At 37.5% G+C, this 26988-nt stretch overlaps 4 protein-coding genes across 5 annotated transcripts in view; 1 reads left to right on the forward strand and 3 right to left on the reverse strand.

The window, feature by feature from the left end:
- Positions 1 to 26988, reverse strand: part of LOC113677779 (A disintegrin and metalloproteinase with thrombospondin motifs 7) — a 34752-nt gene extending 7764 nt beyond the window's left edge. The window contains exons 1-21 of one of the 2 annotated variants that reach the window (XM_089204578.1): positions 26828 to 26988; positions 26389 to 26705; positions 26028 to 26190; positions 23449 to 23624; positions 22895 to 22978; positions 22142 to 22266; positions 19609 to 19652; positions 19430 to 19535; positions 18748 to 18900; positions 18359 to 18503; positions 13736 to 13837; positions 13150 to 13295; positions 12599 to 12662; positions 11721 to 11826; positions 11233 to 11366; positions 10763 to 10883; positions 9929 to 10009; positions 9591 to 9751; positions 8734 to 8899; positions 6748 to 6886; positions 6478 to 6627 (exon numbers count right to left, since the gene is read on the reverse strand). In XM_089204578.1, coding sequence (XP_089060704.1) covers positions 6597 to 6627; positions 6748 to 6886; positions 8734 to 8899; positions 9591 to 9751; positions 9929 to 10009; positions 10763 to 10883; positions 11233 to 11366; positions 11721 to 11826; positions 12599 to 12662; positions 13150 to 13295; positions 13736 to 13837; positions 18359 to 18503; positions 18748 to 18900; positions 19430 to 19535; positions 19609 to 19652; positions 22142 to 22266; positions 22895 to 22978; positions 23449 to 23624; positions 26028 to 26190; positions 26389 to 26705; positions 26828 to 26936 — 2673 coding nt within the window. In that variant the 5' untranslated portion in view covers positions 26937 to 26988 and the 3' untranslated portion in view covers positions 6478 to 6596. Of the gene's footprint in view, positions 1 to 6477; positions 6628 to 6747; positions 6887 to 8733; positions 8900 to 9590; positions 9752 to 9928; positions 10010 to 10762; positions 10884 to 11232; positions 11367 to 11720; positions 11827 to 12598; positions 12663 to 13149; positions 13296 to 13735; positions 13838 to 18358; positions 18504 to 18747; positions 18901 to 19429; positions 19536 to 19608; positions 19653 to 22141; positions 22267 to 22894; positions 22979 to 23448; positions 23625 to 26027; positions 26191 to 26388; positions 26706 to 26827 lie in introns of those variants that run through there. The other variant, XM_027194624.2, reaches the window with a different exon arrangement.
- On the reverse strand, positions 90 to 2025 carry LOC149046575 (galanin receptor type 1-like). The gene has a single exon (XM_089204587.1). It carries the CDS (start codon positions 1931 to 1933, stop codon positions 866 to 868), a length of 1068 nt encoding a protein of 355 aa, XP_089060713.1. The 5' UTR covers positions 1934 to 2025; the 3' UTR covers positions 90 to 865.
- On the reverse strand, positions 3580 to 4779 carry LOC149046576 (neuropeptide Y receptor type 6-like). The gene has a single exon (XM_089204590.1). It carries the CDS (start codon positions 4709 to 4711, stop codon positions 3707 to 3709), a length of 1005 nt encoding a protein of 334 aa, XP_089060716.1. The 5' UTR covers positions 4712 to 4779; the 3' UTR covers positions 3580 to 3706.
- On the forward strand, positions 14266 to 17340 carry LOC113677780 (tachykinin-like peptides receptor 99D). Its single transcript, XM_027194625.2, has one exon. It carries the CDS (start codon positions 15479 to 15481, stop codon positions 16565 to 16567), a length of 1089 nt encoding a protein of 362 aa, XP_027050426.2. The 5' UTR covers positions 14266 to 15478; the 3' UTR covers positions 16568 to 17340.

Below are 26988 nucleotides of genomic sequence, written 5' to 3' on the forward strand. Positions count from 1 at the left end.
AAACGCCATTAGCAGGTTTCTGTACCTATGAATGATATACTTAATCTGCAAATCAGTCATCTACGTGCAGCAGCTTTAGTTACATCCCGAGGCGTTTTAAAAATGCTAATGTTGTTAGCAAACTCGTTTCTATGGTTTTTAGCAATTTTCAATTACGTATTAAAATTGTGACCTCTTAATGACCTCTACTTAAAGGTAAGGGCTTGAAAAAATCAATTTCTACCGCTCCTTTTAAAGAAAAGTAGAGTTAAATGTATTTTATCATTTCCACTTGAATAACAATATGAAACCACAAACAATGCTCCTTATTTTGTCTGCTACCTACCCAACCGTTAATGTGTCGACTTTCCGATGAAAATCTATTGGATTTGCCAATTAACTTCTACGATAATAAAGTCATCTCAGTAGCTCCTTATCATATTCTTAAAAGTTAATTAAAGCTTATGAATAAAGATTTGATTGATTGGTTCGACAAACTAATGAGGCGCCTACATCGACGTTGAGAACCATATCCAAAAGTTTGGCTTATAATGAAAGTTGTTTGCCTCCTCTTACAAAAAAATATCAATATTAGACTATTTGAGCGCATCTAAAATAAGTGCCATTACTAAAGTTATAATTTTTACGAAATTAAATAATCCCAAACCGCTATCTCAAACTCATGACAAGTGCAAAGTTAATGCAAAGCTTCAAAAATGTAGACACGTGTGATTTCCCAGGCTGGTATAAGGTACAATTCCTACAAATTCATAATTCGTTGGAAATGTTTTCAACCCTTACAATGTAGAACTCATCAACTGGTTAATGAAACTGTGCCAATCATTCAGCGCTGTCTTTCTTCAGAAAGAAAGAGACGCAAATGTGATTAGTTATTCATTTGTGAATTAACAAATGTCACTGCATATGGAGCTACCTCTCCACCTTTACTTCTACAACAAAGCCGGACGATTTCGTTTCGAAAATTTCCGTTGTAATACGAATAAATCAACGGATTTCCAAGTGAACTTGTATGATAGGCAAAATCGACCAGCCCATTAATGAGAAACATGATACCAAATGGAGTTTCGTTAAAAATACCGTAGGATCTGAGCATTGCCACAACAACATAGGGACCAAGAGACAGCACATATCCAATAACGGTTATTGTGAGCATTCGTACTGCTTTGGATTTTGACCTGGCCTTTACTTTGTGCATCATTCCATTCTTGCCTCTGCGATAAAGGAAGATGGCTACTTTCGTGTAAAGCCAAAAGATGACGGCCAGTGGAATAAAAAATGCAAGAAGAAAATAAAATGTGGTGGAGGATCGACCCAGCGAGTTTTGAGGGATATCACAAAGCTTCTTATGAGCACAATTGTCGCAAGTCATTTCTCGAGCTTCGGGGATCTCTAAAACTGGAACAGCTCTCGCACTGACAACAACTGGGATTGACACAACAGCAGAATACACCCAAACCGCAGATAGGAGCAAAGTGGGCTTCCGTTTTGATTTCAAGTTCTCCAAGGGATGAAGAATGTTGTGGTATCTATCTGCAGCGATGGCAACCAGACTCACGAAGATGGCTGATGCAGAGGTACTTGAAAAGAAAGATCCAACTTTACAATGGAAACTCTGTATTCCTGATGATGGAACAGCAAGGTAGACAAGCAAGGGAAATATAAGGAAGCGATATATCAGTTCCATCACGGACAAATGGGTGATAAATAGATTGGACCTGTTTCGTTTGTACCGTTTCCCACGAATCATAATGTAGCATATGGACGCGTTGACAATTAATGCAAACAGAATGAGGAATAAATTGATAGTCAGAAAAAGAGCGAAGAGGTTTCGCGCTTCGTCGTACGAGCGGATTAACAAAAATGTTGATCCAGAATTGGTTTGGCCTTCTATATCACCCGGGACATTCTGGATCATTGTTTCTCCCTCGGCCATTTTGCAAGAGTTCTGTTCTAGAATCAAGCCAGCTGAAACTTATTATTAAAACTGTTTCCAGGTACTGGATATTTTCCAAAAGGACCTCCCAAATTTACAGCTTTTTAGCAACTTTACCCTCTAGCTATTGCTGCATAAACAGCAGTTCAACATTCCGCTCAACGATGTAGTTTATGTCGTACGCCAACTTTGAACACAGTATGTACTTACCAAGGTGAAAATTTAAAATAGAAATCACGCTATCTAAGACATGGTTTGGAAATTGTTTCCAATTGTGGATAGTTCCACATTGCTTTGTTGTAAGTATTGTTAGTGTTGTACGCCAACTATTAGCGCTATTTTATTAATAGGATGAAAGTTCGTTAGCGAATAAATCAACTGCAACTAATAGATGTCTGAAAATTTTAATGGAAATATGCTAATTGATCTCTGAGTAGGCGATAAAACTTTATAATAACATTAGGCTTAATACCTTTTTGTGGTTATTCACGTTTATCACAACATATTGGTTACTTTGTATGTTTATGATTACTATTTTTAAGTTATACTTTCATTTTTCTTTCGTAATTCAAGGGCAGTTCATACATGTACATGTGCATGTACAAGCAGCGGTGTTTAACGAATTTACTTATTTTCTATTTCGGCCTGTTATTTCCATTCGAAGTGTTTAACCAAGGAAGGCTTTCAGTTAAGTTAAAATTTCGGAACTTTGGCATGCATAAAGAAAGTAGTGCGCCCTCGTATGTTCTATCTTTGCGGCCTTTCAATAGCTTTGTACTCATTTAATTATACTAGAACTACGTGTACTTAAGAAGTCGAGTTTAAGGAGCTGTTATTTCAATGGTGACGTTAATTCAAAGGCGGCTAAAACTTCATAAGCAGTGACAACATTTTGAGTATTCATTTGAAAATATGATGTGGAAAAAAATGATAATACACGTTTGAAGTCTGAATTGAAATTGTCTGGCTTGAAAAATGCACCACAACTGAAGATGTTGAACGATGTCGAGCTGTACCTTTTTTTGTTTTTTCTCTCTTTTTCCCTGCAATAATTCCCGCCTACGCGCCACTTTCGTATCAGTGAATGTGGTGTTTAATGAATCTTGATTCCATTCGAAGCGTTCAACCAAGGAAGGCTTTTAGTTAAGTAAAAATTTCGGAACTTTGGCATGCATTAAGAAAGTAATGTGCGCTCGTATGTTTCATCTTTGCGGCCTTTCAATAGCTTTGTACTCTCACTTAAGCATACCATCATGAGAACATTATCTTGATTCCATTCGAAACGTTTAACCAACGAAGACTCTTAGTTAAGTAAAAATTTCGGAACTTTGGCATGCATTAAGAAAGTAGTGCGCGCTCGTATGTTTCATCTTTGCGGCCTTTCAATAGCTTTGTACTCTCGCGTAAGCATACTATCACAAGAACATCTCTTTATTTCAATTTGACAGTGTATATCAGACAGAGAGACATCAATATTTAATTTTAAGGCTCAGGGTCGTCCTGCTATCAGTAGCAGCCCAGAGTACAATTACATTAAATTGATGTTAAACTACGGTTGCATAAAATTAATGTTTACAGGTAATATAAATTTTACAATTAAAATTAATGTTTATGCAATATATAATCGTCTAGAAAATCCATTAAAACAAGACATCCGTGGTGATAAAAGAATGTATGTAAAATTTCCGTTCTGACAGCAGGTGAATGAATTAGTTGCGCCCGTGTGAATTAAATATAAGGCGAGCGGATTTGAAAATAGATGGTAATTTTGTTCTAAAAACGATCTTCATGGTACTTTGCAGGAATGAACAGTCTCTTGGTTTTAAAAGCGCTACTTCCACAGAACAACTCCAGTATCTCTTTTTTAAAGTCAGTATTGTAATACGCATAAATGATCGGGTTGCAAAGTGAACTTAACAACGTCTCAAACTCTAGAACCCAAGTGACAATTAATATGCCAGAAAAAGACATATTGTTAACAAAGCCATAAGATCTTAGCACCTTAAACAGAGCCGAGGGACCTAGAGAAAGTATGTACCCCAATACGATAATAGTGAGCATGCGCACAGCTTTCAACCTTGATCGAGCAGCAACTTTGTGTATGACTTTATCCCTACTTCTTTTGTATAAGATCGAAATTTTTGTGCACAACGAAATAATAACGATAAGTGGTACAAAAAAAGAAAAAGTTAGGTACACTGTTGTGGACAGGCGACCCACTGCATTTTTAGGAATATCACAAATCTTTTTCTCAGAGCAATCCTGGCAATCAAAACTCTGGACTTCTGGAGTCTTGCTGATGTAGAGAATTCTGACACTGAACACGAGCGGTATTGATATGACTGAGGCGTATAACCAGACTGGAAGAACGAGGTAACAATATCCTGTCCTCTTGCATTTCTTCGTCCAGGCTTTCATAGCATGAACGATGTTTTCGTGTCTGTCCCTTGCAATGGCGACTAGACTTATAAACGTAGCAGAAGTGAAGACGGTTGAAACGAAGGTCAGTGCTTTACAATGAATGTTTTCAACAATGGTTGCTGGAACGAGAAAATAAATAACCAGGGGGAAGACAAGAAGGCGAAAAATCAATTCTGTGACTGATAAATGCAGGATGAAGAAGTTGGAAGTGTTCCTCTTGTAGCGGCTGCCGCGAAACATTATGAGGCAAATGACCCCATTCACACAGATTCCCAACAAAATTAAGAGCAACGCCATAGATAGAATTGTGGAAAAAGAGATTACCGATACCTTCCGTGAATGAATGAGGAGAATCATTGCACCACTTTCCAACTCTCCTTTCGTAAACGAAGAGAGAGTTGAGTTTTCTTGTTCAAAAGTTACATTTACATTCTGCTTTTCTGTTTTCGGATGTAAATGTTAACGACTTTGATACTTTTGTTTTAAGTTACGGCATTAATTTTTTCCATACTTCTATCCTTGGCAAATCCTTCTGAACTGCATTAAACTGATCAAAAAGTAAGTGAGCAGGGAAGTCTTCGTTGTTATTCTATATCTTAATTATTTTGCAAATTTTCTGGCGATATCTTCGATCTGCGAAAATTGTAAAAGCCAATACTATGATGAGTTTGGAATAACTATGGCAATACCGAAAATTGAGTCAACTTTTTGTCTTCGGTAGCCGGTGAATGAACACACTTGAACGGAAGACAGATTAGAAAAAAAGATTTTATAACCGCCATGCTAAATAATTAATAAGGAAATCAAGAAGAAAATCTTCTAATCAACCAGCGTTTGCGTTGCTCTATTAAGTTCTTCTAAAAAGTTCATTATGATGTTTGCGCGGCAGCCTTATGTTTCCCTACCACAATACAGAAAACCTTTAAAAATTATTTACCTAGGGAGGGAACCTCCCATAAAGAGGAAATACCCCGACAGCTAACCCTACTTCATTTCCGTTATCGATCTTAATTGTGCTTCTGCTCAATAAGACCCAGAAAATGAAATAAATTTGAGATGACTGAAGGAAAAAGAAAGATAATATTCTTAACGTCAAGTGTAAGGAGCAACGAAAAAAAGTCTCAGTCAACATGTCGAACCGAAGCACAGTTCTTCGGATTTTCAGGCTTCGATGGACTATTCGTTTTGTTCCACGTTCGCCACGAGAAGTGATATCTTTTTCAATAACTTTTAAAAAAAATCCATGCAATGAGATGTTTTTTTTTTCGGTTTGATATATCTATCTCGTTGCAAATAGCATAAGTGAGGCTCGTAACATTCGCAGTAAGAAGCTACGCCAGGAGCGTAATGAGCCTGAATCACAATCTTCTTCGATGCTTGAATATGAGTCAAGTATACATACTCGAAAGAAGAAAATGAGAGTTCTCAGGTTTATTTGACTTGCATGAAGACTGCGAGAAGAAAAACGTTTTTTACAGACCAACGGATGGTCCGATTTTAAATCAATTCATTCAAAACCCTTAGTGAATCACCAGTTGCCATCCACAGGGAATTTTCACGAACTTGATTACTTTTTGAAATAATTCTTAATGAAGCGATTTGAGCTTCATTTAATTGCCTGGAGGGATATAGGTTGAACTTTTAAGCAAACAAAAACACCTAAATTTAGTCCACGGCACTTTCATTAATTTCTGTGTTCTACAAAATGACAGCTCAAGTTCCTTTTCATCACTGTGTGAAATTTTGACAGGAACTAATTTAAAGCATCTTCAATTAATTTTGAAAAATTCCAATTTCAATTTTAGATTGGCGAGTAAGTGGATAACAAAGGTCAACATCGCACTTGTCGGGGATGCTCAGAATATTTACAGAAATCTTCGAAAATAACAAGAACACAAATGATCCGCGCAGGGAAAGTCACAAGCTACCCTTTCTTCGGCACTTCTCTTCGTTTTAAGAAATGCTTATATTCTGCTATAGAAGGTTTTCAATGGATATACCCAAGTGGTATAACACATTTACAAGGCCAACTCGATATTGAAAAATGAACCAACGGTCTACCGTCCTATCAAACGTAAAACAAAGAAAACTATCGCAGAAAGCAAGACAAATTTTCCATAATGATCGGTTTGACTTTCTATTTCACTAAGTTTTTTTTTTCGTGCGATGGAAACAACCCACTTCTTTTGGTCTCTTCAAGTAAGCGACAACTCTGTGTAAAATGTGGGAGACAAAGGAAGAGTTATTCTTTCTTGGTTTTTCCTCCAGAAGAACTTAATAATGAAGAACGACTTCAATTAGAAAGGAGGAAATCAATGACTATTTCATTTTTATTTTCTGTATTTAGCAGTATGTTGTGTGATGTGATAATACAACACAGCCATCTCACTCACCATATTGGACACTGGTGGACATTGCAGACTCGTTCCTCTTGCCGTGGTTTCGTTGCCCCTTTGCAGAAGACGTCGTCGACTGAGGATATATTTCCACGGTAAAAGCGAATGCATTTTACCCGCAAACTTTTTCTAATCCCTGAAACAAAAGGAAAAAAAAATTACAGCTTTGACAAAATTAACGAAGATCTGAAAGTCAACCTTAAACTTTAAAACGACAGCAAATCCCGTACAGTGTATAGAAAAATTAGTTATAATTGCAGCTATAGAATGTACTCCATCCGCAGACTAATCAGAATAATTAGACAAGTCTATAGGCGCAAAGAAATATTTCACAAAGATAAGAATCAAAGTGCTCTGTGTGCAAACTCGTGAATTGACAGATGACTCACATGATTTTTTGGATTATGTTTAATGTTATCTGGTTTAGGGAAATTTGTGGTTGATTGTCTAATTTAGAGTACGAGCAGTAGTTCAATGTTGGCTAATATGGCATAGAAACAAAGTAACGTTGGGATAAGAAGGCATTACAGTTGAAATGATCATGCTATTGCATTTGACAAGGGTGGATGACGTCATGTGTTGAAAACATATGTCGTTTTTGTTTCTGGTTCAAAAGAAAAGGTTGGAAGTAAATGAGGGTGAAAAGTGAAATTTACTGTCGGTCATTGTAAATATTGGAAAATCAAGGCAATACTGTCTTAATGAAATCATTAACGATTCCCTCTTGATCAAATGAGGCAAACGGGAACGAGTTTTGAGTGATATAACTAAGCCCAGACTGCCACCGTCATTTTAAATTTCCGCCTGGGTAGATTTTGGTCACGTGCTAGGCAACGTACAATCAAGAACAAGATAGAATTTCATTTAAGGCCTGTTCATCAATTTTGTGGTCTATAACTTTCGCATTTTAGTACGCAGTATTTATTTTGAATCTTCAAATTGTCTTGAAACTTAAAAGAAAATTGTTCTTTAAAAATTCACTGAAAATCAGTAGCCAAAATTATTTGTGAAGGTTTTATTTGATTTTCGTGTTAACCTGTAATTTCGTCTGTCGCCGGCACCTTTTGTTGCTTCACACAGAAAAAACACACGATAAGAAATGTAACGATCGATTTTGTCTCTAGTCTCACGCCTTAACAGAAAAAGTTTTTAAAGCTGTTAACTCCGAGCGCTTCGGAGTAAGTGATATTTTTAATGAGTCTTCGGATTGTTTTCAAGTTCAAGGTTTTTAAATTACAATTCTATGAAAAACGAAGGTTGTTCTTATTTCAGTGTGAATCCTCGCACGCCTACCAGTCGCTGGCGCCGCTTGTTGAAACTAAAACGAAAAACAAGAAACTCTTTTAAGATTATCATTGGCTTCTTTTTCACCCCACCACTATTCTTAGCAACAAAGGTCGCCATTTCGTTTGTTTATTACTTGCCAAAAACTATCAAATGCACTCAAAAGCCTAAAATCGAAAAAAAGTTTACAGGAATCGACTAATCGAGCGAGCGAGCGAGCGAGCGAGTGCCATTCTTCAAATCATATCTAGAACTCGCTCTTGCGCATTCGCGCAATTCACGAGTTAAAAATGACGGACAAAATCAAGTAACAAAGTTGCCCTTGTTCAACACTATCGTAAGTTTGATAAATTATCAATTAGTAATATGCCTTTGCCTCATAGTAACAATTTCAAACAAATTTCTGGTGTATTGGAGGATGCGATTATTAAGGCGTAACATCCCCAAAGAGATTGTTACTTTGCGGTAGACTTCTACGAATAATGTCAGTTTCATTGAACCATAGTATATGCTGCTTTTGATTTTGAGCTCAGAGTTAACTGTTTTGATGTCTTGGTACTAAGGCTAACACTATACTCTTGAAATTACCGCTGAAAATGATTTTCAAAGAGAGAAAAATGTTCGACTAAGCATTTTCAATTACTGGTTATTGCAAGTGATAGAACCAAAATGATAAAAACATCCATCTTTCGGCTTTACCTCCTCCACAATGCACATTACACTTTCCCCAGCCTCCATGCACCCATCCGTATGAGGCGTCGAACAGTAATCGGTGTTTCTTTGCATCTTCCTTGCCCATTTTGCTATCGTGGAGAGGCACTGCATATCGATATTCCACTCCAAGGTTAAATCCATAGTACAAAACCTGAAAAACACCGACATATTTGGCTCTTTCAAATTGTTTGATGTTCCTTATGAAGGAAACAGTTAGCAAATTTTCAGAATGAAATAATTCAAAATTAATCCCTCCTAAGTTATATTTAGGTCACAATTGTTTTTGGAGATTAGAGGAAGTATCTAAAGATTACCACTGAATCTGTGTCGCACATGTGCGCAACGTCTCTTATCAAATCATCAAAGTGCTAAAAGCCTCCATTTGGCGCGAAAATGTGCTAAGATGTTTGTCGGCGCAGGTTAGTTGTTGAAAGCTGCAAAACTGAATTCATCCTAGGGAAAAACTGTTGGAAAACCGTTGACGGAACTTGTGTTCGTCATCTTTCAAATATTTACGAAGCGATTTGAGTGAAAAATTGACTGAATTTCTTAGTTTAGCTATATGGTGTTCATCACTCTAAAGATATCTAAATAGCGCTTGGAGCGAAGACGTTTTTAAATTTCTCAGTTTAGCCGAGGCATAGTGAGTCGCGAGAAGCGTTTAAACTAATCGCCTGCGAACCAAAAGACTTGCTGGATTATAAATAATTTTGTTACCGATAATTTTTTCAGGATTCTCTTTGGAGCATTTTCATTATGGAAAATACAGTCTTCAACACTTATCACATCTTTGATACTTAAATTGGCTAAAATGGCATCAATACAGCATACTTGCTTCTCACCATAATGTGTAAAGGAGCATTTGTGGGCCCACGAGCGACGATTTTTTCCAAAGTTCCTGTGCGCATATACCGAAAGATCGTTCCATCTGCATTTACGTCACCAGGAAGTTGAATTCTCCAGTTACCGTTAATGTAATAAGTTCCGGCGTCTGCCCTCAGAGCTACAGCATGTGTATTAAAAAAGAAGTCACCTTAATGTAAAAAAGATCTTCCTGGGGACTGCATTCATGTAATAACTCTTCATTTGTCATTTTTTTGTCAATAGCATGGTTCTTCACCATGATAGGGTTTATCTTTTGTTACATGGACATCTCGATAGATCCACAATTCAAACTCACCTAAAAAACTTGTACACGGTTTTGATTCGCTGACGGTTATACTTCTCGCTCCTTCAGGGATAACAGCAGCTTCCACATAGCCTGAACAAATAAAATTAGGTGTGATCTAACGAAGAAGTATAATCATCGGTAGGTTAATATTTTGAACTCAAATAGATCACTTGGCGTTAAGATAAGAACAGCAACAAAGTCATAGTGGAGGTTATGTTGAAATAATTTAAAAAATGAAGAAAGAGGTTGTTCGTCTAGTTACGAGCGAGGGATAAAGAAAAAATTCTGAGTCCCCATGAGGAATCGAACCTTAGACCTTCGGATTCCGCGCTCCTATGCTCTACCACTGAGCCTCAGAGACTTCACGGTAAGCGAGGTCTACTACGAAGTTCAAAAATTTATTTAATAATATTTAAAATATTTGCATCTGTCTTTCATAATCACCATGGTGGTTTACGCAAACAAAATGGTAAAAATTTGCTGAAAGAAACTTCAAGCGTTTCTGTTACGCCAATGGATGGAGCAGTAACTCTATTCTAGCGTGGGAGCTTCCTAGTCTCGAACTCAGATCTTCCAAGGCCAGTTACACGGTAGGATCTGAGCACGAGATTAGGTGCCTTCCCCCCTCTTCCCTCCCCCCTCCCCCATGACCACCAAAAAACTGGTACTTCATGGGGTTGAAAATGCATCTCCTCCGCCGCGTTTAGAGAAGGAAGGGAGCAAAGGTTCAAACTTTGATCACTTTACCCTCACCGGGAGCCCATTACATGCAAAGAGCAGCCATGGCTTAAAACTCGAAAGTTTAGTTCCTTGTAGGTTTTTTTTTTTTCCCTGCGGGGTTACCTGATCCTGCCAGCTGGTTAAACCTGCCCTCTACTGTTCTACATGTTGTTCCGTTTCCTTTACAGACACCGCATATGTCTTCCTGTGCTCCTGAACCTATCTTGAAGTCACAGCCAACATCCTGGATAAGGAAGATGACACAACTATTAATAACAGGTGGCAAAACTAAGGGATATTGGACAAAGTGCACAAAGGATTCTTGGTCAGTTGCTAGAGAAATGGACTTCTCGTGAAAGTGAGAGACTGGCAAAATAGGTAATAAGGGTTCCCACTTGTCAACGGTTCAGGGACATAAAAATGAAAGAGGGAAAGTTCCTTGGAAAAACATGTGCGATACTTCGTATTCTATTGAAGAGTGCTATCGATGATAGCTTTATAAAGGCGCAAGCAACCATCACCACCTTTCTCCTACGCCTTCTCAATATTTCCGACCCAAGATATTCCATATGGCAAAGGTCAAATAACGATACCTGGCATCTGCCGTCGATACAAATGTCAATTGACCCAGAACTACATGAGGTACCATCTATGACTTTAGAAGCGAGTTTGGCTGAAAAACGATACTGTGGATCCTTTGGTTTACAGAATAACGAACACGGCTGACCTATGGAGGGAAAAATAAAGATCATGAACAGGATCATGAAGTGACATGAATAATGATGTTGATGACCAAAGTGTACGAACTGTATGCATGCTATGGTACGCTTACGGTAACCTATTTTAAAAAGCGGTGATTATTCTATATGGAAGTGATTCGAGTGTAGCGTTCACGTGAAGTTTCTCTCTCGCAAAACAAGTCGATAATACAAGTATTACTCTATTTATTCCCATAGGTATTTGGTACATATGAGAGACTAAACTGCAGCTTTTTTCACCAATTGTATAGGATAATTACGAAACAAAGCTAATGTGTTCTTTAAAATACGATCTGCTCCGTTGCGGCTACAGAGGCACTTACCATCACTTATCACAGGAACCCATTCATGTTTCTCCCCTCTATATTTAATGCCGTTAAACGACTCACATTGCAAGGTTCTGAAATCCTTAGATGTCGGAGGACAGGGCTGAAAAATAAAAAGTAATATATTTGGGCAACCGCACTTAGGGTATATAATTAGATAAAGCTTCTTTTGGGGTTGAATCTGTCGCAAGAACACACCTTTTTAAAATCTGAATTTGAGTGCAAAATCTTCGAGGAAACTCTGAGTCCATAATAGAAGGGATTTTGAAATATTTCTTGGCCTTCTCATCGTTCTCACGAATAAGTCAGGCTTAATTCTGACAAGCCCTTCTTACATGAAACATTAATAATGATTCATCATTTTGAAAATGCTCGTGGAAAGCTGCAGAAGAAGCCACTTAGAGAGGCTTGGGGCGTAATTCCCCTTATTTTCTATAGAGTATTCCTTTTTGGATCAAACAAACCTAATGTTCGTTTGTTATTTCAAATACTGTTTACAAGAAATTGTCTATAACATAAGAAAACATTTGATCTTTTCCCCGACATTGAAAAATACTTCAGCAACATGAAAATATCTTTAAAAAGCGTTTGAATGTTTTCCTTCGAAGGCTACAAATATCAAACAATAATTTTTCATTTCTTTTCCTTTTTTTTTTCTTTTTTTTTCTGGACTAGTTGTTGAGTGGCAGGAACATCAAGCAAAACTCAACGGAGTTTCTAAGATAATGAGTGATCAGAAATAATAAAGCAAATTGTCATACGTTTCATTAAAATCACGGGAAAATGTATATATCGATCCAGTTTAACTATTGCTCAATCAAAGAATTGGTGCTTAATCCTTAAACTACGTTAAACTTATTGGATGTCAAAAGTACCTCTAAATTACATGTTCGAAACTTCCTTGACTCCCCCTCACAATACCGACCACCGTTTAAAGGACTAGAAAAGAAATCGTAAACAAAATTAACACTAACTAATTAGCAAAATTCAAATGGTGACGCACTTCCTTCTGAGGGCGTTAACTGATAGAATAATTTGGTTTTATGAACTAGGTTAATATTGTGAATTTCCCAGCGTTCGAAGATTCTAACCCTTCGTCAGAGTGAATTCTTTAAAGGATGGCATGCTTAACGTATCCTTGAGGTCAAAAAGTTTTGTTAAAAACTTTGGAGCTTGTTTAAATCGTTTTTTGCAGTAGAACTTGTCACATAAATCTGCACCTTTCAGTCCACGGATAATTTTATTATGCCATTTACAATTATTTCCAGTTTGACGATGAACATCATCCCGACCCAAATCTTACAGTTTTGTCACCTGAAGAAGCAACCCTCCATTTAACCGACAATTGGTGTCCCGTTCTTCCACACCAAAATACTAAATATCGGTTTTCAGAATTGGAAAACAATTTTCCATACATGATACCTACCTTGGTGAGTCACAAGTTCTTTTTTGAGAACTTACGCCCATGCCACAGGTTCGGGAACATTTGGTCCATTCCGTCCAGGAACCCCACCCACCGTCTCTCTTCAAAGGTATAGCTTTGTTATCGACACATTCGCCGTACATACACCACTACGACAATAAAACCATAAAAGTTATTAGTAACACGTCGCGTGGAAATGAACAGCTTGCACAAGAAGCCGTTGAATATTTTGTGTGGTTTAATAGATACGAGAGTTGCGCGCTTTTGAAACAAGAAATAGGTTCGTGTCTTTTAAAGGCCCATGAGAAGAAAGGCAGTTTATGGTATCTTTTGGTTTAAACGAAAACTTTTCGACACCAGAGTACTAACAAATCGCCTCCTCATTCAATGCAGTAAGCCCACCTTTTGCGACGAATCCGGAGGAAATTAAACATCAAGCGCTATCATGTGGGGAGGCAAGTTCCTAACGAGTAGCATTTGGCTCAGTTGGCGGTGGTACTTTACTACTATCTGTTACCGCCGGGTTTAAACCATTTATTGTATGATTAAGTTTTTAAAACGACCAAAAAGTGATGAGTTATTAACCCACCTTACCAGGTGCACAAGCTGTTCCTGTCGCTGGAGGATTCAGTTTACTTCTACACAAGTTTTCTCCTTCGATCTCGCACCAAAGTTGTTGGCAAACACGAAACTACCCAAAAGGAAATGATAACTATCATCATAAAACAGTTTAAGAATGATATCTGCCCTCTCTTTAGTTGAAATAACTAGCCCACAGCGGTTATCTAAAATGTCATCATGCGATATCACTCTCGAAAAGGTGGATAGTTTGGTGCAACAATCTAAGTAACAGCCAAATGTTTGCTTGCCCGAATGCGACAATTTTCACAGCACGTCAGTCAATTAAAATTTACCTATCTAAATTTATTTATCTGGATCGAGAAAGAAACCGAGGGGTAACATAGTATAATCATTATGTGACTCCCTCGATGAAGCTTTATAATTGTCCAAAATGTTCCCGCGCCTTTTTTACATGAGAAATGTTTGCAGCAGTATATACAGCAACTTAGCTATATATTTACATGTTTAAAGACGATAAAAAAAACAAGATAGTTTTAGTTTATTTAATTTTTTATTTATCAGCAATATTTCACCACGCTGGCCCAGTTCAGCTTCAAGTTGGTTTGAATGGGGACCTGTGAGGCCTGTTTAATCATTCGCCCAAACAGTCAACTCTTTATTAAAAAGCCTGCGTAATGAAGATGACAACCGAGTTATTTGCCGTCTTCTTTCTTATATTTCTATATAAATTTCAATAACCCTCAAAGAGCATCCTGGGAAACAACAGGCCATCTTGGCAGAAAAAAGGCAACTCAATTTGACTGAGCTACCTTTGCCAATTTTGTTCTCAACCATTCTTAGACATTCAGGTGAACGTGAGCGGGAGTACAAGAGAACAGATGGAAGAACAAAGCAACTTAATGAAGGAGGGAAACCAATTCAAGAACCAAAGAGGGAAGGAGGCAGTGAATAGCAGCATGTGCATGACAAAACTGTCAAACGACTCTCTCAATACGATCCTCATCATTTTCAAATCAGTATTAATAGCTTTTGCCATGCATCAGCTGCAAGTCCTTGAGGCTGAATATTCAGTGGATTTCCATCACGGCGTGCAGCTAAGACGAAGACTTTTCGCTTCACAAAATTAAAGGCAAAAAATTGAGATACCTCGTTGTAAGCATGCAATGTAAAAATACTTTTTTGGCAATAATTTTCAACATCTGTCATGGTAGTTACTCTTTAGCGAAATGGGAAAAATCGATGAATACGTCACAACAAAAAGAAAGCATCAACTTCAGAAGTTAAGCGGAAATGAGAAGTAAAAGTCAAGAGGCATACTAATCATTTTTCAAACCTACCACTAGCAAAGAAAAAGATGGTCAATTAAAACGCTAATAACGTACATGAGTCACTCAACAAGGGGAAGAGAGCAGAATAGGAAATCATTTTTGATTAAATGGAGTGCTGCCTTTATATGCTAATCTATTTACGACTTTGCAGAATACTGTCGTGTCTTGACAGGGAACAGAAGTGTGCCATACTGATCTAAAAGTCTTCTTGGTAAAGGACCTAAACCAGGAACATAGTCCTTACAACTTCCCTGCATAGCCTGAATTTTCTTTGGATGTTCGTGCATAATTGTCACAGTGATGAAATATTAATACCGACGTAGTGTATACTTCAAAGCAATATTACAACTCAGCAAGCAAAACACGAAACTAACGAATTTGTGGTAAGGTTTTTTCTGAATCGTTTCTTTTTAAACTATTCCATGGCATTTAACAGCACGGTACTTTTTGACAACAGTTCAATTTCTTTGCCTGATCACGATGTAGCTTTCGCAGTCGTGTACTCCTTGATCATTGTCATCGGCATTCCCACTAACTGTGTGATAATCACCATTGTTCGAAAGACGCCTTCAATGCACTCCACAACAAACTATCTCCTGCTAAATTTGGCAATCGCCGATCTACTGACGCTGATACTATGCCCGGGTAGCTACGAGTACCTTCTCACTAAAGTGCATTTCGACAAAACAATTGGAGATTTTGTCTGCAAAGTCTTCTCGGGAAATGCATTTATTCCGATCACGATGAACGCCGCTGCCTTGACAGTTAGCACAATAGCCGTAGAGAGATACTTGGCGCTTGTCAGACCCTTTGAAACTGGTTTAAGACTGACTAAAAAACAACTTCCTTACGTAGTTGCTTTATTGTGGACATTGTCCGTTTCGTCCTGCGTTCCTGACTTGTTATCAAATACTGTGGACTCAAATCCTCACTCAGGCTATCCGTGCAAACGACCTTGGAGAGTTGACGAATATTCTCATCACGAAGGCTTTATAACGTTTACTAGTATTGTCTTTGGAATTGTTCCAACCGTTCTAGTAATTTTCTGCTACTTCGAACTTTTCCGTGGATTTTTCATCACGCATACAATATGTGCGGCAGCTTTGCAAGGTTCAGGCAATCAAGTGTCGGCAGAACATCGCTCCAAAAGACAGCTCTTTATGCTTCTTTTGTGGGTTATGCTCCTATTTTGCGTTTGCACTTTGCCATTTTCTTTATTCTTTATATATTTAACCACTATCGACGAAGAGACCGCTGCAAGTGACCGCCCTCGCCTGTTTTTAATTCATAGAACCGTTCGCTTTCTTCTAATCGCCAATTCATTTTGCAATCCTCTAATTTACGCGTTTCAAAGCTCGAACTATCGACAGGGATTCAAACGAATTTTCTCCAGTAAACTGTTTCCCCAAAGAAAGGCAAGGAAACACAAAAATAACAGAGATTCAAATGAATTTTCTCCTGTAAACTGTTTCCCCAGAGAAATGCAAGACAACACAAAAATTTCACCATAGATAAAAAATACCAACTTTGCCAAAGTCGTTTTTTTTTAAACAGTTTTAATGACAAACATCACCTACATGAATGGCAACGATGAAAGGTAGTTTTGATCACGGCAGGTGCTCTTTAGATAAAAACAAACTCTGGAGAAAGAAGAGGATTTCTGACCATTGCAGTGAAATCATGAAAAAGAAGTCTTTCGATTTTGCCGTGTTTTTTTAAAGGCATTTAAATCCAAGTTCGAAACTCATCTCTCCCCTTTTTCCTCTCCTTTTCTTCGGTTTTTTGTATTGTTTTCGCTTTTAGCAATTTTTTTAAAATTGTCTTAAACGTCAGCTGTTTAAATATTGATATAAAGACCATCCTCAATCAAATGTTATGTTGAGGACATACAAAACCAACTTAGCTCTTTAGAACGAATATATCCTTACTTAAGGCTACAGCTAAGTGCATCTCTATTAACTCTCCATATTAAGCTCACTGCCTGATTCATTCGTTAACAACAAGCACACGAAAACCGATAGTTCTCAAAAAGCAAGCGATGTTAGAGTTCTTAGCTGTTTTTTAGGTTTAACTAATATTTTATTATATTTCTAGACGTTTTTCTTAAGTAATTCGTAAATAAAAAGCACTGTCGTGAGTTTTAAATTTATTTTATTTTTTTTTTTTGCTTTGATCATTTACGCTAATTGTTTGGTCCGTCTGCATGTTTAAAACAGTAACTTAGTGAAGCATATCTACGTAACCCTTATATTGACTTGACTGCACAGTAAAACAATAAAGAACTGAATGTTTTTAGCCTTCGATCTTCTTTCCTTTTCAAAATATATCAATTGAAATAGTGACAACCGTGAATTCTCAGCGCCGCGCAAATTCCAAAAAGAAATAATTAACTGCTGTTTAGCTTTCTTCGGTGATGCCCGTTTCGCTCAACGAACAAAAGAAATGAATATAATTTTTACATCTTTTATCAGTTATGTTGAATTGATCCAATACACCTGCCTGCCTGCCTGACTGACAGGGCTGATTAATGACTGAAAGAAAACCTCAATAAATATGAAATGAGACTCTTCTTTCATTGTTTAGGTTTTAAGCCAACGAATCTACCCAGCTTGGATTTCGTTCGCTGTCATAAATTTCGTCCCCAGTTCCCCTCGTTCTTGCAGCGATCTCCCAGACATTGAAGAAAGGGAAACATTAAATTAAGGAAAATAAGAAAAAAGAAAATTAAAGCAAAATACTACTATTACCACTATAATAATAATAATAATAATAATAATAATAATAACAATATTAATAATAATAACAATAATAATAATAATAATAATAATAATAAGGCCAAACGTTTTAAGAATCTCTCGCCTTTCTGGAAGCTAAGTCAAGAAGTTAAATGTTTTTTCTCCGTCCTTATCTTTTTTTAACTCGTATTACCAAATGTGTCATGCCCTTGTCTTCCTCAGCCAAAATGCTTTCAGGTCCATAGAGTTAGACAAGTATTTCGCCAGTTATAGTAAGTGGCTTCATGAAAATAAAACTCTTTTACAGGCAGCTGAGTCAGCAGGTATCTAACAAAGTGGACACTGGATCGAAAGATTCTTGTTATCTCCTCTAACAAATAACTTTACTTAAACAGTGCCTCTTTCCATCTAAAATGGTATCGCAAACTTTCAGTGAGCGTAAAGACAAGACGGGAGATAACCTTGGTATCCCATTCTGGAGAGGGTTGGAGGGTAGCTAAATTTCCTAGTGCTTCATTTTAATAAAAACGGGACAAGTGACCATTAGGCTGGTGAGACTTAAAATACCTTGTATTTTTGACAGTGTCGGGCTCTGTTTCCATATTGCTGCTTGCACTGCTCGTCTACAGTGAATGCAACTCCTGGCACTTCTGTAGGCAACTGCAATGGTTTCTTCTTGGCGTGATTTCTCAAACACTTGCTGGCTTGGGAACTAATGGAGAAAGGAAATCAGGCTCAATTAAGCATTGGCGAAAAAGCGATGTCCAGTGAAAAAGTAATGATACAATATTCTGTACAAAAAGGCCGCTCCTGGATTGTTTGTCTTTCAAAACTTTTTACGTTGTTTCATTTTCCATTCACACTTTCGGTCCTTGTTCAGCCTTCTAAAATGTGTTGTCTTTGGAGAAAATAAATAATAGCTATAGATGTAAGTTCTTCAGCGCTCGGGTTCTTACTTGAGAAAGGACTTGATGTAAGCTTTACTGCACCATGACCACTTCATTGTTCCACGTCGATTCCTTGCCAGCCACCGCGATGACATAAGGTGAGGTGTTAATCCTGCAGAGTCTGGGCACGTGTTTCCGTCTCCATCATGATATGCACCTAGACTATTTTGAGACCCAAAACAAGATGATGAGCACGAGAGGGTAGAATAAATTGTGCTTTGCAGACCAAATGACTGATTGGTTGACCGATTGACTGATTGATTGATAACTGAGTTAATAACGTAAATTGGCTACCGTAAAGAGTTTCAAAGCTGAATTTTCGAGCGCTAGCACTTCGTCAGAGCGAATCATTCGAATCATTCACCCTATTATACTCTCCCACCGACGTAGCATCACAGTTTCTTTAGAAACTTACCCCCTCTATGACTGATTGATAGACTTACAAAATGTTTGACTGAATAAGTGACTGACTGACTGACCAACTGATGAAGTGACTGAGTCATCAACCGAATGACTGACTGAACAACGGACTGACCGACCGACTGACTGACTAACAGACTGACCGACCGACCGATTGACTGACTGACAAGCTGACTGGTTAACCGACTGACTGACTGACCGACTGACAGACTGACTGACTGACCGACTGATAGAGTAACTGTGATAATTAGTAAAGCAGTTCGTGAATTACTTGTGTCCGATTTCATGTGCAACTGTAAACGCAGCATTTAGCCCATTGTCTTGTGAGACACTGCACCGTTTTTTTGGGTCGCACATTCCATGCAGAAACGCCATACCTGTGGTAAACAAAAGAAATGCTTCTGCAACAAACAGTTCGCTGAGGTAGAAAAACACAAAGTTTTAACCTACCCACGGTGTCACAAGCGGAAAAACGTTTAGCGCAAATATCTTTCCTGTGAATTAAAATGGAGAAGAATGTCAGACAGTCGTCATTAATGCGTTTGGGTCGGCTTTCGGGGCATTGAGAGGACGAGTGGGTGGGGTGGGTGGGTGATCGATTTAACAGATAAATTCCATGTTACTTTACTTCTGCTCAGTGATAGATCACAGATGACGTCAAAATGTGGTAAGAACAAAAACGTGGTACATGAGGCGCAGCTGAGTGTGTCACTAATGTTCTCAATATATCTTAATAAAGAAACCACAACTTTTAGTTTGCAAGACATGTTTCGACATTCTTATGTCATCTTCAGTTGTAAATGCGATTTTAACGGTTGTACATTTGAATTTATATGAAATTACGTTACAAATTACGTCATATTGTTTACGTACGATTTGAATATTAAATACGAAAAAACGTGACAAAGCACGCGCTAGATGGGGAAAGAAGGAGAAAAGAAGAATAATAATGATAATAATAAGAAAAATTATTATGATAACAGAATCAAAAGGAAAGAGACAGCTCTAGATGCTTCAATTGCTGATTAAGGATGGGTTTGTCCCACTTAATATGCAATGCCTCTTTGATCTTAATTTCGTATTTCGAAGCGGCAGAATCTAAAATGGTGAAACATTCCGTACCACAAGAGTCGAGACAGGCCTTTGATGATTGTAGGTGCTTGTAAATGTGTGAAGTTTTTTCAGACAAGAGGTGCTCACGAACCCGTGTACAGATGTGGCGAGTGGTCTCACCAATATAACTGGCATTACAGCCAGCACACGAAAATTTATAAACGACACGCGAACGTAGACCTGGTGGTACTGAATCTTTCACACTGAACAAGTTTCTGAGCTTAAACGTATTGAAGACTAACTTAATATCTAAATCAGGTCTACAATAACGTTTCAGTAGTTGCCTTAACTTGGTTTGAGCGATGTCAGAAAACCGCCCAACATAAGGAAGTTTAAAATAATGCGAAGAAGGTTTTCCGGAGTTTAATGTGGCGTTATTATTATTATTATTATAATTATTATTATATATTATTTAAACACCAGACACCCTAGTATTCGCTTCACAATGGAAAAGGAAATTAATGAGAAATTATCGTTCTTAGACATATTGATTGACAACAGTAATCCATCCATAATTACTAGCGTCTACCGCAAGAAGACGTTTACTGGTCTTCTGACGAATTATTTTAGCTTCACTCCTATGATGTACAAATTAGGTTTAATAAGAACTTTGGTTGACAGAATATATAAGATCAACAATTCCTGGGTTGGTTTCCACAAGGATGTACAAAAACTTATTTTCTTGCTACGGAAAAATTGTTTTCCTTCTCCCACGCATAACGCCACATTAAACTCCGGAAAACCTTCTTCGCATTATTTTAAACTTCCTTATGTTGGGCGGTTTTCTGACATCGCTCAAACCAAGTTAAGGCAACTACTGAAACGTTATTGTAGACCTGATTTAGATATTAAGTTAGTCTTCAATACGTTTAAGCTCAGAAACTTGTTCAGTGTGAAAGATTCAGTACCACCAGGTCTACGTTCGCGTGTCGTTTATAAATTTTCGTGTGCTGGCTGTAATGCCAGTTATATTGGTGAGACCACTCGCCACATCTGTACACGGGTTCGTGAGCACCTCTTGTCTGAAAAAACTTCACACATTTACAAGCACCTACAATCATCAAAGGCCTGTCTCGACTCTTGTGGTACGGAATGTTTCACCATTTTAGATTCTGCCGCTTCGAAATACGAAATTAAGATCAAAGAGGCATTGCATATTAAGTGGGACAAACCCATCCTTAATCAGCAATTGAAGCATCTAGAGCTGTCTCTTTCCTTTTGATTCTGTTATCATAATAATTTTTCTTATTATTATCATTATTATTCTTCTTTTCTCCTTCTTTCCCCATCTAGCGCGTGCTTTGTCACGTTTTTTCGTATTTAATATTCAAATCGTACGTAAACAATATGACGTAATTTGTAACGTAATTTCATATAAATTCAAATGTACAACCGTTAAAATCGCATTTACAACTGAAGATGACATAAGAATGTCGAAACATGTCTTGCAAACTAAAAGTTGTGGTTTCTTTATTAAGAATTATTGCCACTCTGCTGTCTTTACGTCCTTCTCAATATATCTTGAGTCTTCCGTGATCTATTACTAACAGACCCACGGCAACACGGAATTTATTTGTGTTATATAACAAAGGAGAGAAAAAATGTTAATAGTGGCGTCTATCCTCCGATAGATCATAAGTAGAAACCAATCAAAATCCGTATGTAATTTTTTTTGTCAGAAATGCATATTGAGTACAATTTTCTCTACTTTGGAGGGGTGTATGGGTCATTACTCCAAAATTTTCACATCGTTAATATTTGGAACCGTTTCTTAAAATTTCCACAAAGCAGAGGATGACGCGACAGTTTGAATCATTTTTTGTTGTCTTCTACAGCCTGTCACATTGTGTTGGTGTTGTTGGACACATACCTAGTTAACAGCACCGCCCCGTCATATTTTGGGTTTTCTTTGGATGTGTCTTTTGTAATCCATTGCTGCCACTTACAGAAACTTTCCAGCGTCCTGTCTCCATGATGGGTGATTGACAGGCCTTTCTATCGAGTAGAAAGGCAAAAACGAAACAATTAGGTTTTGAAAAGGTTTCTGTCAGCCTGATTGTAAAAGATTGCGCAATGTATCTCATAAAAGAGAAAAGAAGAAAAGCAAAAAAAAAAAGTAGCAACACACAAGAAATGAAAACGGCTCAATCTTTCTACAACGGCCACGTTGGAGAGAGTGGAGACAGTCTTTTAAGGAATGGTAGACCTTTTTCACTCACAAAAATACTTGGTGTAGAATGTTGATGCAAACATAATCAAACATGATAAATCAAAAAGATAGAAACAAATATTGAGGTACGTTCCAAAAAAGCTTTTAAGCACATCTGAAATTTCATTTTTTCTCTAGTGAAATAGTGTTCACGAGACTGTCTCACAAAGAAAGTCGTGCTTCACCATTCAACAGTCTACTATCAAGTGGGAGAGACAGAATGCACATATTTTGGAGGTTACTTTAATAGTCGTTGACCTCATGAGGGGTTCGTCGAGTGGCCCTTCTTAAAAGGCTAAAACAAGAGTGAATTAAAATGTCTTCCCCAGGACGAAAAAAATGCTGTGTTGGGTAAGCGGCCGTTATTGAAGGTTCGACTAAAATTGTGTTGTGCTGTTGCACTTTCTTACTTACAGGCATGTTGTACAGAAGTATTAGCTTGGATACTTCAATATTTATCTTTTCTCCAATACTTGGGTCTCGGTACAGGTCAGCCACCTTAGAATAAAAAATAGAAACTATTTTCATCATATCATCTACGGCGCCAATTTGAAAACCACAACTTTATCAAAGAACTCAAAGTCCTCAATGCCATTCGCATTCATCTTCTATATTAAGTTAAAAATATATTTTTTTCTGACAGTTTTGGAGACAAACATACTTAAGTCAGTCTAAATTTTGAAAACCACGATGACTTCTAAAATTTCTTCCGTTTGCAAGGAGATAATTTTTTTTTGACCTCGGCTTCGTCTCCATCCAAAAGAACCAAGAGAAAAGAAAGGGTCCCATCATTTTCTCTTCATAATCATAATCATAATAATGATAATAATAATAGTAATAATAATAATAATAATAATAGTGGTAGTGATGATAATAATGATAAAAATAATAGTAATAACGACTGACTGAATAATAACCAACGAACTAGAACGAACAAGCGTGCCAAATGGCGCATAGGTCTATCTCACCATATTCATGACAGTTAAAACATATTCCTCCACGGACTGGTTGCCATGGAAATTTATCATTTCTCTATCAACAACAACCAACAGCTGGACAGTGGCCTCATCATCCAAAGAACGACGCTGAAGGCGAACTGATTCTCGCCAAAATTGCCTCTTAGCGTGTTTCAGATTCCTATGAGCTAAAGAAATTGAGCAGATGTTTTGTTAACAAATCCAGAAGAATGAATTTTGATAGTTTCGATCAGAAAGAGCTCAGTTAGAAGAGGTGAGAGGTAACGAAAGCCGTCATGAACCAAACAGAAAAAGCATCGTTGGGGGCAATTATGTTGGGAGACCCCTTCTGTGTGTCATCTTTATTTAATGTCCACAGATTGTGACTGTATCAAGGATCTGTTGGTTACTTCGTTCAAAATCACTAAAATGCCATTACACGTCGTGCATGATCGGGCTCAAAAAAACGTTACAAAAGATTAAACAAAGAAAGTTTCCTTAAGAGCCAACATTATTAAATCTGGACAAAGAGACATCGTATTCGACGATCAATATGTTCTATTTCTGGGTAATCAGCTGGTAAATTGCCAGATTGTTAAAAAATAGGATTAAGTTTTGCAAAGACCTCATTAATCTTGCTAACTTGCAGTTTGCCAAATTCATATTATGAGGAGGAATTAATTAACTTTCTCCGGTGGGAAGGATTTTTATTCAATACTTAACCTCATAATCCATGGATAAAACTTGTAACACTCTCAATACACGAAAAATTAACGGACTGTCAGGTCCATTTAGCTAAACAATATTGGGTTTTATTGCTACGGAAGTAGATCTTTGTTATGGCCTCTGCTTTGACTTGTCACAACGGAGAAAGAAGGGAACACGAATTGGGTGAGCCATAATTTGTGCATGGACTCCATTAAGGGTGCAAATTTAAGCAGTTTGAGAGATTAAAATAAGCTTAATTAAATCACTGAATTTCCTCATAATCCTGAGATTAAGCTTAACAAGCTCTCGAGACAAGAACAATCAAAAGACTGACAGGCCATTTGGCTCTGCAAGGTGGGATTTTATACCAACTGGAGGAAATCTGTTTAACGGCCGATCCGTTAACTGGTCACAGCAGAGAGAAGAGGAAACATGAACCGGCTCAGACAAAATCTCTTTAAAATTTCCTCTATTTTACCTTCTTAGGGCTTTTACAGAGAATTCATAACGAGGCTGTTAAAGCTCTTTTGGTCAGAGTATCACGCACGTGATTTGTTCATGACTGCATTTTATTAAAAATGATGATTTTATTGACTACTTGACAGTGGAATCGTATATCAATTTCTCCCTCATTTTTTTCATTTTTTTTTTTTACAGAGAATTTATAACGAGGCTATTAAAGCTCTTTTGGACAGAGTATCACGCATGTGATTTGTTCATGACTGCATTTCATTAAAAATTATGATTTTATTGACTACTTGACAATGGAATCGTATATCAATTTCTCCATCATTTTTAAAGTCGAAACAAAAGACTTTTATAATTTATGAGAAAAATATCTGGTGACGGCTACTATTATCAAGAAGTTTATTATTAGTTATTAATTTTAAATAGCCTATAATCCGTGCATTAAACTTGTTCTCAGCGCGGAGCACGAAACCATTCCACAAATTACATTGATAAGATAGTGTCACGAAAATTAGTGAGATCTTACTAAAAATGCACAGCTCATCAGGTCAATTTTGCACACCTGCATATCTTAAGAATGGAAAGAATGCCATGAGAAAGTAAGTTTCAAGTGATCGGAAGTCCTCTAAAATGAATAATAATCTATAAAATTGCTACAAACGGCAAGATAAAACGTGGCTAGATCAGTTTACAACGTCTACATTTAATTAGAATCATGATTTTGTTAATTGATGTAGGGTTTTTGAGTAATTACAGACATTATACGTCATATTTGTCAAATTTCTACTAATAACCTTTTTATCGATGCTGCATAACATTATTTCCCTTCTTATTTTCCGTCGACAGACAGAGCGCAGCAGCCTGCCTCCATGGGAACGTTGCTGTGACCAATCCAATTACAGCTTTAATATAAAACTGGAGTGTCAGCGTTTTAATCGAGTCGAATACGTAGCACTTAAAATTGTCGTGCAGATTGTTTAATGCTTTTTGTACAAACATGGCTTTTTCTTTCCTTGCTGTTTATTAGGTGGAAATTTTGAACTTCAGTCTTCGGACCTGCTCGCTTCAAGCATTGAGTCGTAGGTGAATCCCTCTATTAATGAACAAACAACTGCTCTACGCGCATCAGCCATGTTGGTTTCGTTTCCAGTTTTTGTATTCATTTGAATTCCTTTGAAACTTGAAGCACTCGCTAACATTTCGCACTTGCTGTCATGGTAACTGATGTACGTACTTAATCCCCTTTCCTGTAGCGCAACATAATCCGAGCGATTTCGGAAGAATCTTCCATAGGATCCCCCTCCTAGCTTAGTGCATTGCATCGCCTTCCCGTTCAAGTCAGTGAAATTAAATCGGACCTGCGTCATCCTAGAAATAATTTTAAGAGATTTAAAATAATCCTATTCTTCGTTTACCTGGCGAATAAGGAGCTGATGGAGAACATTTCCGGGAGGTGGGTGAACTTTGCGGTAGTGATGCTAACAATGAAGACCTCTTGTAAACCAAATGGGATTGGATGTCCGCCTTGGCCATAGGTTCTATGAAATAATCTTCGTCCATCGTTTGTATAAGTCCCATCTGTTACAACAAAGATACAAAGATAACCTTTTAGAGCAATCGTCTGGACCTGGTAACTAGAGAAGCAAATATATATGTCTTTCAACCTTTCATCCATGAAGATCAAAGATAAGTTCCCCGGGATATGCTACAACATGAAAACAGTTTGTAAACAAAGGCAACGTGAGAAATAAACAAAGGAACGTTATCATCGCTTACCAGCCCGTGACATCCGCTTAGGGCAACACTGGATGGCGAACGAAACCGTAATCTTCCGATATAATAACAATTCCTGGATATATTCCGTTTCGCTGATGAATGTAAACTATTCAGTATTTCACTAGAGAACTTGGAATCCACGAGTCTGTAATTTTTCTTCAAATCAAGCAGGAATTCCTCTCCGAAAGCGCGGATCTTCACTTGCAATCTTTCGCTCCCAATGACATCTTTTAACTCGCTAATCTGTATCAAAGCAGTACCAGAAATAATCTCGGGAATGACTACTTCATATTCTTGTAAATTCCTCGCAAGTTGCTCTGCAGAAAGAATTGATATACCGAATGAGTTCATCAGTCTGCAAATCTCCAGTCACGAAATGATATCGCTGTAAACAAATCCGTGACGATTAAAGCAAATATAATAACAACATGAAAAGCACCTTGTTGTTTATCGCGAAACGCTATTTCTGTTGAAGTGAGTCTCACAAAACACAAAGCGAAAATCCCAAAACGAGTGAGTAAAGTGAAAACCATGCTTTCATGCCGCATAGTACCAAACCGGAGGGGACCTTTCGTTCAAATCACGAAATACGCTACCTAA

The sequence above is a fragment of the Pocillopora damicornis genome, chromosome 4 (assembly GCF_964200805.1).
Source record: "Pocillopora damicornis chromosome 4, jaPocDami1.2, whole genome shotgun sequence".
NCBI classification, from domain to species: domain Eukaryota; kingdom Metazoa; phylum Cnidaria; class Anthozoa; order Scleractinia; family Pocilloporidae; genus Pocillopora; species Pocillopora damicornis.